This window comes from Cyprinodon tularosa, unplaced genomic scaffold, assembly GCF_016077235.1.
Source record: "Cyprinodon tularosa strain WSP-4 unplaced genomic scaffold, ASM1607723v1 ctg277, whole genome shotgun sequence".
NCBI lineage: Eukaryota > Metazoa > Chordata > Actinopteri > Cyprinodontiformes > Cyprinodontidae > Cyprinodon > Cyprinodon tularosa.
The window spans coordinates 866,666-880,864 of record NW_024038982.1 but is presented as its reverse complement, the minus strand read 5'-3'; the positions used below and the strand labels follow the sequence as shown (position 1 = coordinate 880,864).

General features: G+C 39.1%; 1 protein-coding gene across 1 annotated transcript; it reads left to right on the top strand.

The window, feature by feature from the left end:
• Positions 1-9,455, top strand: she (Src homology 2 domain containing E). Its single transcript, XM_038290212.1, has 6 exons — positions 1-910; positions 1,706-1,832; positions 4,532-4,786; positions 5,013-5,352; positions 6,420-6,539; positions 7,739-9,455. Exons 1-6 carry the CDS (start codon positions 464-466, stop codon positions 7,929-7,931), a joined length of 1,482 nt encoding a protein of 493 aa, XP_038146140.1. The 5' UTR covers positions 1-463; the 3' UTR covers positions 7,932-9,455.
• Positions 9,456-14,199: the final 4,744 nt, after the last annotated feature.

Here is a 14,199-nt window from a genome sequence, read left to right as displayed (position 1 = left end):
CTTCCTCTCATCACTTCTCTCGGGCGGCTTACTGAACGCACTCGCATCTCACGGTCTGGGAATGGGATCTTTACTGGGTTCAAAGAAAAACTTCCAGTTCTTTCGGGTTTACGCTCTGCAGAAGCTTCTTTTCAAACTGCAGGGATAGTTGTCGCTGCAGGTGCAGGATGATCACAGGGCAGCCTCTGAAGAAACCTCTCCAAGACGCACCAGAGGTCCAGTAAGTTTCCAGCGCAAGAAACGTTCATATTAAAAATAAAAACAACAAAATTATTCGGAACAGTTGGATTCTTTAGATATAACTGCGTAACAGAGTCATTTCAAATCGGTAGTGAGCAAATTACGCGTGCGTAAAAGTTGGAGCTTTTACGCAAAGGCAAAGGTTAGTCTGAGCAGGCCCCAAATGCAAGGTTAAGTTAAAAAAAACGGAATTATTGGCGTTTGAAGAACTAAATTTGCAGCCATGGCAAAATGGTTTCGAGATTTCCCCATCAATCTGAAAAACGGGACTGAGAGAGTTCGCTCGGCCTCCGAGTCTGGTTCACAAACTAGACCCAAACCTACATTTTCACGCGACAGTTTGAAAGGAAACCAACGCAAAGATGGAGGAGTGGGGAGCCTCTTAGCGGGGAGAAACAGGAAAAACTCTGCCACAGAGCTGGGTCGCAACAACGCCGGGTATGGAGGGACTGTCTGGGACAGCCTGACCACTGGCAAAGGTCGAAAGAACTCCAAAGCTGAGCCTGGAGCATCAGATGAAAACCGCCCGGTGAGGAGCTCCAGTCTGGCGCAGGCGTACATCAACAGGATGATCAAAGTGGACAAGCAGGACAAGACCCCCAAACTCGATGGGATCAGTGAACAGAAGCAATCAGGGAACGAAAAGGCAAAGACCGACATAAAAACTGCGGTGAGTCGTTTCATTTTGAAATAAAACCTTTAAAAAAACTGCATTAAGTGCATTTTTTCTTTCCTCTCGTTTTTCTTTCCTATCTTTAAATAAAACAAACAAAAGAAGACTAATTGCAACAATCATATGGTTTTTCACACTTCTTTTTAAATTTGAAACAGATAAGTAAGTGATTAAATCGCCTTTACTTTTAAATGAACACAAATTAATTCATATTTTTTCCAATTATTTTTAATTTAAACATCAAAAATGTCCTTGTCTAAAGTTACTAAGATTGTCATTATTGTGTTTTATGGCCTTCATTTTACAAAAGAAAAAACAACAACCAGGGAAACAACTAACTTAGGTTCTCTATTTTTATAATTTGTTATGGATTATGCTTCAACCCAACACAGAAACAGAGGAAGAAATATCAAAACCACATGCAGGCTGAGAGCGATCAATGCAAACTAGAGAAGCTCTTTGAAGGCTTTTCTTTGTGCGCTCCCTCCTTCCCTCAGTTCATATTCAGTTTCCATCCCTCTCTAAAAGACACAAAAGAGCTCCAACACATTGTGTCACATCAAACAGGCAAAAAAAAAAACAATGCACTGACCTCTTTGCACAAACATTTCCGCTTGTCTCCCTATTACTTGTTACTCAGTCATGGACACCACACACACGCACCCTCTCACCCCAACACACACACAATACTCACAAACCTACACTCATCTTTGTTCTCTCCTTAACTTTTTAGTTGTTTATTTTTCATACAGAAAAGCATGACCTCTTCATTCTTTTTCTTCCTTTTCATAGTTGATAATCTTGGAGGATTACGCAGATCCTTTTGATGCAGAGAAAACCAAAGAGCAGCGAGAGGCAGAGAGAGCAGGAATGAATGACGGCTACATGGAGCCATATGACGCCCAGGTCATCATCACAGGTGAGATCAAATTTCCACATCTAATAGGTCATTATATTTATCTCAGAGTCTGAGATGGCATCCTGAATTTACAAATCTTAAACTCGTCGATGATCGGAAGTTGAAAAAAAGGATTCAGTAAATCAAGACTTCCCTCCTATAAAAACATTGTATTGTTTATGTGTTCCTCTGTTCATTCTCGCTCGCTGTATTTCTAAATAATGACTTTAAAGGGACCTGGAGCCAAACTATACCCTCTGTCTGTGCAAGGCTTTCCTCCTGGCCGGCGGCTGCTATAGTAACACTGTTGTGCAAGGACAATGGGTGCAGCTTCCTCTTCCAGCTTCCTGTCTCCTGCCTCTGTTTCCTTTGCCCCATTCTCTTGATAGAACATTGGCTCTAAATGTGCCCATGCACTCCAACTACTCTGGACACACACAAACACACACAGAGGCAGACACATTTGACACGTTAAGGTCCCAAGTGTGTGTGACAACAATCCAAAGAGTCCTCCCCTCATCCTAACACAACTCCTCTCCTGGTCCCGGACTTACCCAATCACTTCCCAGCAGTCAGGAAGTGGCCCGGTCACCCAGCCAATCAGCAATTGCACTGACCTTTTCTTCCTGCAACTCTATTGTTTGGCCACACAATAGTGCAGACACATAGGCTACCTGTCAGGCTGCAAGGAAACACAAGCAGTAAAAGCCCCCCCCCCCCCCCCCCCCCCAAAAAAAAAATGCTTAAGAGCATTGCCCAATTAATCCACTTTTAGTAAAAGAAAGATGATTGTCTTGAACTGAATACCCAATTAATCATAATAATAATGTCTCTAGTATAACACTTTGTGTCAAGAATGTATAATTAATTTATTCCTAACAAGTAATTCCCTATATCTTATGTATACTGATTTACAATAATACAGTGGAGTAGAAAAGTTTACATGCAGCACTATGTGAACAAATGTCATGAGTTTTAGGTCTTTGTTGCTACAATGGAACCGTGCTTTATTCAGACTGGAGGGATCACACAAGAGACAATACCAATGAACTCAAAGAACAGGTGTTAGATCATCAAAATAGAAGAATGACTGATATCTATATGTGTTGTACCTGAATGTTCAACAATATACATTCACCATCACTAATAGCTGAACAGATGTTCCTCAGCTAAACTTTGTTCCCATGTCTAGTCTCTGCCTACTAGACTCATGTGTCGTTAGACTTTTGACTAAAACTCTTCTCAGAGCTTGTAGCGTTTCTTCATAGTCACAATTTTAAGGTACCCTGACCTGACTTTAAAGCATAAATGTCTGCAGGTTCTAATAGTACTTAGGTTATGAAGGCAATTACTTTTACAATAACATTGGTACGTCACATGGACTCAAACTTTTTTCCAGCTTTTTTATTGTCATTGTCATTTTTATTGTCATTAAACTGTGACAAGTATGATGCAACGAAATTAACTCTCTGCATTTAACCCATCCCCTTGGGGAGCAGCTGGCTGCCATCATTGGGTGCCCAATGAGCAGTGTGTGGTTAAGGGTCTTTTTGCTCAGAGACGCGAGTGGCAGTCTGTGCGAGTGGGGCTTGAACTCAGAACCTTAAGATTCCAAGTTCTATGCCCTAACCACTAGGCCACCACTCACCCTCAACTTTATTGATATCACATTGCATTTAATCCATCCCTTTGGGAAGCAGTGGGCTGCCATTGTGCGGCGCCCGGGGAGCAGTCAGGGGTCTTGCTCAGGAACCAAGAGTAGAGGCAGTGGGAATCAAACCATTTATATGCAACCTTCTCAGAGCACAATGCACCACTCTAACCCACTAGGTCAACACTCACCACCAAGCTTATTGAAATTTCCAGCTCTCCCCCTTTGAATAAACCAAATACCATTCAGAAAAAAGTTTTTTGGTCAAACAAGACAAGACCTGACAACTGCAAAATGAAATATGAGAGAGTTAAGTCAATGAGCGTCTTTCAAACTTTAGAATGCTGTACTCGCTGTAAAATGGGATGATGGAAGCTTCAGCTGTTTTTTTCTGGTCGATTATTCAAAGCAGATGGAGGAATACAAATTGAAAACCACCTCAAAAAGTAACCACTTTCTGCTCAAACCAATAAGATGATTAAAATCTGCACACAAGTGGCGAGTCCCAACAGAGTAGTGAGCCAGCTCGCATTAAAACTGTCTTTGTAGAAGACAGAGCACAATTTCAAGCATTAAATAAAGTCCAGCAATTCTGCCAAGAACAGTAGTCAGATATCCAGAAACCTACTATTGATAGCTATAAAGTGGGAAATCAAGGTACAGTTACCTCATCAAATATTTGTATCTTTTAGTTGTTTCCTTTTAAGCAGTCATGTATAATTTGAGTCTGTTTGGATCTGAGATTAGCCATCTACCTATTAAATTGCTATGACCAGTCATCTTGGAGTGTTACTGGATGTCTAAGGCCCACGTCCAGTCCATGTACATTCAGCAATCTATCACAGAATTAGAAGAATATGACCATTAATTTAGAGCAGTGCATGTGATTCTTGTTTATGAAATACATTGAAGTTTTTTGTAGTATTACCATTTCACCCAGTAAAAGCTACTATTTAAGCCCAGCCTCAAATACCAAGAATAAAATGACATAATATCCCTTGGCCAGCGGAGAAATTTTTGAAATTCAGCACCTACGACAAAGAGTTTATACATTTCTTTTCTGTTGCAGATGTTCGTCGACGTGGCTCCAAAGACCTCCTGAAAGTCTGCGTACTGTTAGACCGAGGTCAAAAAGAGGGGAAGGGAGAGGATGGAATGCCTTCACCCCCTAATATCTACGACACACCCTATGAAGGCGGACTGGAGAGCGACAGCGAAGGCGTGTGGATCCCTGTCACACGACCAGAGTCTGATGTCCGTCCGGCCGGGGAGTACGAACTGCCCTGGGAGTGGAGAAAGGAGGACATTGTCAGAGCATTGTCAGGTAGAGAAAGGCGGCAGGGGTGATAGGAAGGGTGGAGGACCAGGGTGTGGAGGAAGAATGCCATTTATACAGCAGTTTTAAACAACAGCTTTGTGTTTGCTTTTAGAGAGGAAACAAAACTATGTTCTGAATGGATTTTCAGGGAAATGTTTACTTTATTGTCCCTGGCATGCTTTGATAGGACTTTTCATCAAATGTTGATATTATCTGTCCTGCTGCCTTTCAGCACAGTTTGAGGGAGTGGACTGCTCTTCCAGCAAAGAGAATGCTCCCACCTCAGGCCGCCAGGAGCAGCAGCATCAGACTCTGAGGGCAAGGAACTGGAGCCACAAAGCTCTTGTCCCCACTGCATCAACCTCATCTTCTACGTCCTTTCCTTCTTCACCTATTCTTAAACTCTCCCCACTGACCTCACCGTCACCTTCTTTCCCCACCCTTAAGCTCTCACCACTCTCACCCTCTTCCAGTCCGACTAAACTGTCTCCTCCATCCCCTACCTCCCCTACTTCCCCATTGGATGGGGAGATGGCCAAAGTGGATTGCAGCCTGCCCTTAGAGAAGCAGAGGTAAGAAGGACTCAAGACAAACATCTATAATGCCTTTTGCTGACCCCTGCTGTCTATATTTATCCAACCAAAAAAGGAAAAAAAATCCAGCTTTAGTGATGTCATCTTATAACTGCAAATAAATATGACATGTATTATAGAACAAGGCCTTTATTATTCTCATTATTTTTCAGTACAGTATTTTAAACATTTAACTGTTAAATGTTTTGACAATTCATATATCCATAGCATTACAAAACCACAACATTTTAGATTGATTAATGATTTTCTGACTTTAAAGGTTTTGTGGAGGATTTTCAAAACCACTTGGGAAAAAAATGCATGTGCGAGAGCATGCACGAGCCCATTTCTCCTTGTGCACGCTCTGTTTAAAAGTTGCGGTTCTCATAGCTCATACAAGCTCACGGCTCAACGTCCTCTCTAACCCCTAAATCCCTCAATAACTATATAGAGCGGGGACTATATAGTGGATTAATTATCAAACTCAGTTAACTGACCGTTCTGATCACTGCTTTTTGCTCCGTTGGTCACGTAACTCCTACTCCACTGCGTGGAGTGTAACTCCTCCACTGCATGCCAGAAAAATCAGAAAGTGTTTTTTTTTTTTTTTTATATATGAACAACCAGTTAACCCCCCTATAACATTAACAAATCAGCTTTTATTTATATTTGACTACGATTTTACCTCAATGCATCCCAAACAACTGGTTTGCACTTAGATAATGTTACCCAGTGACCTTAAGATGCCACTTTTGGCTGCAATTCTTTAACTGTGAGTTTATTTATACTTCCCTTACCATTCCTCCGACGGTGTTTGGTGCCAAGATGCAAGAAAACGTTATCCTTCCTAAATGATGATTTGTTTTAAGTTATTAAATTTCTTTGTACATTTTAAACTGTTCATGAAGCAATACTCTTTCACAAATTTTCTAGGGACTTCAGAAGAGAAATAGTAACAATTTCTATCCAAAATCACTTATCAGCAGTTGTTGATAAGTCATGATCAGGTTGCTCCTGTGCTATATGATGGTGATCTACTGTCTCCCCTCCATCTCTTTCCCTCCAAGCTGGTATCATGGCAGTGTGAGTCGGCAGCAGGCTGAGGTTCAGCTGCAGCGCTGCAGGGAAGCCAGTTTCTTGGTGAGAGACAGTGAATCAGGGACTAGCAAATACTCCATTGCCCTGAAGTGAGTATATGCATATATACTGAATGAATGCATGCATGCAGTGTTCTGTTTCCAAATGTGGTGATTTGAATCTTTTTTATTCCTTTATAAACAATATTATGAGTAGAAAAAAAATCAATATCCAGGTAAAGCTCTGATCTTTTGTTTCCAGCGGATTTCAGTTTTGTTTTAATTCAACAATATAAAGATGTATTCAAACTCAGCTTTTTAGTTTTCGTGCTGTTAGTGATCATTAGCCTATCTCCAGCTACTTATGGGTGAAGGACAGGGTGCAGCCTAGACAGGTGGCTACTCCATTGTACATTCCAATAAACCTAACAGTCATGTTTTGGTTTGTGGAGGAAGTAGGAGTACCTGGAGTAAACCCCCTAATGCACAGGGAGAACATGCAAACCATGTAAAAAAGACAATAGGCCAGGAATCCAAACCAGGACTTTCTTGATACAAAGAAACAGTGCTGCTCTTTGACAGCTATTTAAATGCATTTTAAACAGTCATTTTTCATTTTGTAATAGTAATTATACGTACTTAACAGTTAATTGATTAAATAACAGTTTTCAGATGTAAAGCCTAATAAATTTAGCATTTTCCCTAAGTGAAAAATGTTCAATACATTTCATTGAAAAAAATGTATTATTTTTATCAATGTATGTTATCTCTTATTAAGCAAAAAATGTGTTGAATCACTAGTGTACTTCTCAGTGCATCTCTAGTCATTTGTTTTAGGTAAAAAGAGCAGAGTCTGTAGTAAATAAGTGGCGAATATGTGTAACTTGATTAATAGCACAGAAAAGTGTTGTTGCTATCTGGCGCTTAGCTGTGAAGCATTCACTTAGTGGAAAACACAATGGTTAATTAGAAAACTCGCTATTTTTTTTACTTTTTTCACCCTTTCAGAATTATAACAATACCATTGTTTGCATGATAAATTAGTGTGATTTGAGTAATAGTGCATATTCATGCGCCTCAGTGCACATCTGTTGTACACTGCTCATACACTTGGGAGTCCACCTCATTAACCCCATTTAACCATTCAGTGAACTCAGGAGATACACCGCCTCATTAGAGGAGTGATGATCTTTCAAACAGGCTTTGTTGTTCACAATCACTGTATTTTGGAGTCCCCCCCCCCAACCCCACCCCCCTTACATATATGTAATTTAAAAGTTTTTTTTTTTCTTTCTGTTTTCTTCCATCAGGACAAGTCAAACTTGTGTTCACATCATTGTGGCGCAGACTAAGAGCAGCAAGGGCTTGGGCTACACACTGGATCAGAGCAGCTGTGTGTTTTCCAGCATCCCTGAACTGGTCTATCACTACTGCTCTCACAGACTGCCTTTTACGGGAGCAGAGCACATGACCTTGCAGCACCCAGTGTCCCGGCAGCACTGAAACACAAAAAGAGGGGCCACTGCACATGACTCTGCACAGACATAAATGCACATAGACCCCCTGAAAGCCCTTTAATAAATATGTGAACAAACTGTAGGATATTGTGCTTTATAAGCCATCTTGTCTGCCTGTCGGTCTGCATTGCATCAGTGCACCATCTAGTGGTCAATGTCAGACAAGTTCATTCAGTCCATCCTGCTATATAGTGCTGACTTTTGCAAAATTGACAAAAATGAAATCATTGATCTAAAACTCTCCACGCATACAGAGGCTGAACAGGAACCAATTCATTTTTCCACTGTGGCGCATCTGCATCTTCTACAGAAGATCTACTATCCACAGCACATCAGCAGGCATCCCTTATAACACAAACAAATCTCAACATGATATTAAATCAAATATATAAAGTAGGGCTGGCAAATTATTTGCGTTTTCAATATACTTGCAGTTTTTCAAAATACAATTTTCAAATTTGAAAAACACACTCAATTTTGATCACATTACATTTCACAGGAGTAAGACATTGTGGGTACACACCGAGGGGAAGAGAGAGTTGCATTTGGCACACAGATCTAAGCGTGCAAGAAAAAGTTAGCACTTTTCCACATAACAGTAAAATCCTGCCACAATGGACTCTGGGCAGGCAGGCGTTCAAGGTCATGGAAATTGAAATCACAGTTTTGGTTGAACAATTATATCAAGTAGAGAAGAAAGAATATATAGAGAAAATAAGATTTGTGTAATATCCTACTGGGCTGCTCTGGAAAAGGTGACAACATAATTGATTATCAGACTCATATACAGTTAGGCCACATCTATAAGGCCAGTTTACATGATTAGAGCATGCACAGGTATCTTGACTTGTGAATGAGCCTATCGATCTCTCCTGAAACTCTTTTTCCAGCCTCTTAGGCTGTCAGAAGAGAGTATTATTGATTAAATGATTAGAGTGAGTGAAACTAATGGGTTCTCATAAAATCGCAGACAAGTCAGAAAACAGTTTTGACACATGTTATTGCTAAAATACTTCTGAAACAAAGTGTTTGAAATAAAGTCTAAAAGGAAAATGTAAATAAGTAAACCATGTGATTGAAAATACAACATAGACATGCTCTAGGATGACAAAGAAATGCAGGAAAAGAGTCTTTCTTGATAAAACATAATATTGGCTGGTATAACTTAAAGACAGGAAATAGGCTACAACTACAATGTTAAATTGTTTTAAAACTTTATAAACATGCTTTGTTTTTGTATCCAAGAATCCATGTTACTGAATTACTATTGATCTTTTATCATTTTTGGGGGTAGGGGAGCTGGTTTTGTTTTGTCTAATGTATTTGAACCTCGACTTTATACTGGAATGTATGTTAAGACTTGACACCCCAATACCCCAGCACACACGTAAAAGACGTGGTTGGATGTTGATTGTTTTGTTTTTTTAAAGAATGTCACTATGATGTGGATTGTATGTTATTGTTTTGAATCTTTAACTCAGAAAATAAAGCAGTTAATTTTGCCTATGAAGATAGAGTGTCATAAATCAGCAGCAAAGGAAGCTTGAATGGTAACAGGGGACCTCATGGACTTCAGTTTGGCGCTCTTCATAATTCTTAGCATGTTTCCCCTGATGTGGAAACTGAAAGATCCTTTTCAGTCACTCCATGGTTTTGTGATGAAGTGCCTCCTTGGGAATCTGGAATAAGCCTTTTATAACTTCCTCTTTCTTGCACACCAGGTAAAGGACTTGCAAACTTAAACTAACACACAATATTTTGGTAATCTTCTCTTTGTTTATGCAAGAAAATTAACTTTCTTGGTATTTCTTGTGACTCAATCATATATATATATATATATATATATATATCTTTAGTAGCAATTTTTTTTATGTCTGGTTGGTGATGGCTAACCAACCAGACATCATGTTAATAGACGAACAGCAGAAGATGGCAGTAGTTATAGATGAGGCAATCCCAAGCGACAGCAACATCAAGAAGAAAGAACACGAGAAGCTTGAGAAATACCAAGGGCTGAAAGAGGAGCTAGAAAAGATGTGGAAAGTAAGAGCAGCAGTGGTGCCAGTGGCAATTGGAGCACTGGGGACTGTGACCCCCAAACTGGGAGAGTGGCTACAGCAGATTCCAGGTAAAACATCATAGGTCTCTGTCCAGGAGAGCGCAGTCATAGGAACAGCTAAGATACTGCGCAGAACCCTCAAACTCCCAGGCCTCTGGTAGAGGACCCGAGCTTGAGGATGACACATACCACCCCACGAGGGGTGAGAAAACAGTTTTATATATATATATATATAAATATATAGACCAAAAGTTTCGACACACCTTCTCATTCAAAGAGTTTTCTTTATTTTAATGACTATGGAAATTGAAGATTCACACTGAAGGTATCAAAACTATTAATTAACACATGTGGAAATATATAGTACCTAACAAAAAAGTGTGAAACAATTGAAAATATGTCTTATATTATAGGTTCTTCAGAGTAGCCACCTTTTGTTTTGATTACTGCTTCGCACACTCTTGCTGTTCTCTCGATGAGCTTCCAGAGGCAGTCACCTGACATGGTCTTCCAAGAGTCTTGACGGAGTTCCCAGAGATGCTTTTCACTTGTTGGCCCTTTTTGCTGTCACTCCGCAGTCCAGCTCACTCCAAACCATCTTGGTTGGGTTCAGGTCCAGTGATTGTGAAGGCCATTTTGTCTGACGCAGCACGCTATCACTCTCCTTCTGGGTCAAATAGCCCTTACACAGCCTTAGGTGTGTTTGGGGTCATTGTCCTGTTGAAAAATAAATGATGGTCCAACTCAACATGAACCGGATGGAATAGCTTGCCGCTGCAAGATGCTGTGGTTGCCATGCTGGTTCAGCATGTCTTCAATTTTGAGTAAATCCCCAGCGGTGTCACCAGCAAAGCACCCTCACACCATCACACCTCCTCCTCCATGCTTCACGGTGGGAACCAGGTATGTAGAGTCCATCCGTTCACCTTTTCTGAGTCGCAAAAAGACGCAATAGTTGGAACCAAAGATCTCAAATTTGGACTCATCAGACCAAAGCACAGATTTCCACTGGTCTAATGTTCATTCCTTCTGTTCTTTAGTCCAAGTGAGTCTCTTCTGCTTGTTGCCTGTCCTTAGCAGGGGCGAGAGAGTGAGAGAGTGCTATTTTACCATGAAGGCCTGATTCACACAGTCACCTCTTAACAGTTGTTCTAGAGATGTGTCTGCGCCTAGAACTCTGTGTGGCATTGACCGGGTCTCTAATCTGAGCTGCTGTTAACCTGCAATTTCTGAAGCTGGTGACTTGGATAAACTTATTCTCCGCAGCAGATGTGACTCTTGGTCTTCCTTTCCTGGGGGGGGGGGTCCTTATGTGAGCCAGTTTCTTTGAAGAGCTTGATGGTTTTTTGCGACTGCACTTGGGGACACCGGGGGGACACAATTTTTTAGACTGACCAACCTTCATTACTTAATGTAATTATCGTCACTCGTTTTTCTTTACTTAGCTGCTTTTTTCTAAAAAAGTCTATTCAGTAGGACTATCAGCTGTGTGTACACCTGACTTCTGCACAACACAACTGATGGTCCCAACACTATTTATAAGGCAAGAAATTGCACTTATAAAACCTGACAGGGGACATCTGTGAAGTGAGAACCATTTGAGGTGACGAACTCTTGAAGCTCATAAAGAGAATGCCAAGAGTGTGTGAAGCAGCAATCAAAGCAAAAGGTGGCTACTTTCAAGAACCTAGAATATAAGACATATTTTCGGTTATTTTAAAAAAAATTTTTAAGTACTATTTAATTGCACATGTGTTAATTCATAGTTTTGATGCCTTCAGTGTGAATCTACAATTTTCATGGTCATGAAAATAAAGAAATTTCATTGAATGAGAAGGTGTGTCCAAAATTTTGGTCTGCACTGTGTATAAATAAACTTAACATTAAACACATTATTTAAACAATAAATATACCATTAAATTGTAAAATGTACATCTAGATAATGAAATCTACCATTGATTGATTCTAATTACATGTAAAATAATAGATGACAAAAATATTTAAAATATCAGTTTAAAATCTAATATGATTTCTTCTGTTTATATGTATAAATAAATATAGCCACATATATCACATTTATTCAGGACTCCTGACTTGGACCACATCGGATTTGTTATGTGATTTATAGAGACCACACTTCAAGGTAATTAGATTAATTGAGACTCCTACAGTCATTGAAAGCAAGATTTAGCATTTGATCTCTATAAAATCCAATTTTTTTTTCTTTCAAAACGTGTAATTAAAACAACTTAAAATCTTTCAAATTCTATCAGTTTTGTTAATTTGCTAAATGAGTGGATTAATCATAGGAGCAAATGCACCAAAGAAGCACATTTTCTGATCACATGTTTGAACGAAATAGGGATGCAGAAGTTGTCAGGTTCACATTTACCCAACTTTAACAAACCTGAGTGCAAACAGACCCAAAGAAAAAAAAACCTCTCTTAGGGAAGATGCTTCAATTGTTACCAAAACCGCAGATGAAGAGACAAGAAGAACGAAGCAATCAACTAAAGCATGCACTTGTGGCTGTATGTTTCTTACCAGTAAACACCAGTGCGCTGGGTTGCTTGAGCATCTCTAATGGAGCATGTGCATGACTGTGCAGGCGTGACTCTGTGCACCCATGTGTGAGTGAGAGAGTGTTTGTGAACATGTTGTTCTTTTTCTCTGTCTCTAAAAAAGAGAAAAGGGCAGTGAGAATATTTCTGTACTGGGATTACCAGGTTGCCATGGTGAGTAGTTGTACACTCTAAAAAATAATATAATGGTTCAACTTAAAAAAATTGAGGTAACAATTTGCATGGACCTTTTTAAGTACTTACAACTCAAGCATTATCAAGTATATATCAAGAAACTTTTATAGTTCAACAAACTTAATTTTTTTAGTATAACCAATATGATTTAGATTGATGTATAAATGCTTAATAATGCTGATTGAACTTAATATTACTAAAATTTTTGAAGGAAAATAAAGTTTTGGTGTTACTTATATAAGCTATCATAACTTCTTTGTTTTGAGTCAATTCTACTCAGAAAGGTCTATGCAGATTGCTACCTCAATTATTTAGAGTACTGTGAAATTGTTTCACCCAAGTTTGGGAAAAAAAACAGGAAATTTTATTATTTTGCTCTTTTTATTGCAAAAAACGAACATGCATTCAAATGGTCATTTTTACCATAACCATTTTTTTAAAATATAGTCTTTTTTAAAATCTTGAGGATGTCATGAGCAGCAGCAAAACGAAACAAAAAAATCAGGTTAATCCAGGTTTAATAAAATTATTCTTAACATATTCAAATGAATTATCTGGATTTTGGTGAGATAATCTTAACTGAATCCAGCCATCTCCAGCTGGCTTTCAAACCATCCAGCCCAAGGAATATCTTCTGAAATGCTTCCAAAGTATTTTTAAGGACTTTTGGGTAGTTGAGGTTAAAGGTGTACATAAGTCCCATCAGTAATGCACAGGCTCTGGGTGGATCAAGGTCTTGAAGGACTTCTGTTCCCTCAATCACAATTCGTGCTCTGGCTTCGTCAGATGCTGTGGTCCCTCCAATGATTATCCTTATCACTTCACTCGTGATGCCCTCTTCATCCTAAGTCAGAATCAGTATCAATATTTAAAGTCCATACATCTTTTAAGCCTGCTAAATACGGATTCAAATATCCACATTTACTAACAGTTGTGCTTGAAAGTTTACATTCTCTACCATTAAATAAAAGGCTAAAATCAACAATAGTAATTCAAATAACAAGAAACCGAAAGAAGTAATAATAGATAAACATCTGCTTTTCCTGATGTTTCAAACTTGCAATTTTTACATGTCCAATTCATAGAACAGTGTTTCTAAAACTTGAGTTTAACTTTAAAGTGACTGTTGTTTAGGGTGGTAATAAATCTAGATGACTTATCTAAAGCCCATATCATCTCTCTTTTGACAATGGCAACATCTAAATGAAAGAAAAAAAACTACGGTTTTACAAAATGGCTTTGTGGGTGAAACTTAATGAAACTCTCAAGTGATTTAGAAAACAAAAATGTGCCAGCTGCCTCACTATGAAATGTAGATTATAATGCACACAAAAAAACAGAACAAAAAAGATATGTAAAAATGAACTACTACTCTAAATGTTTAACAATTTAGGAAAACTAATCTTGAGACGGTTAAAATGAGAAAAAAAAAACCGTGT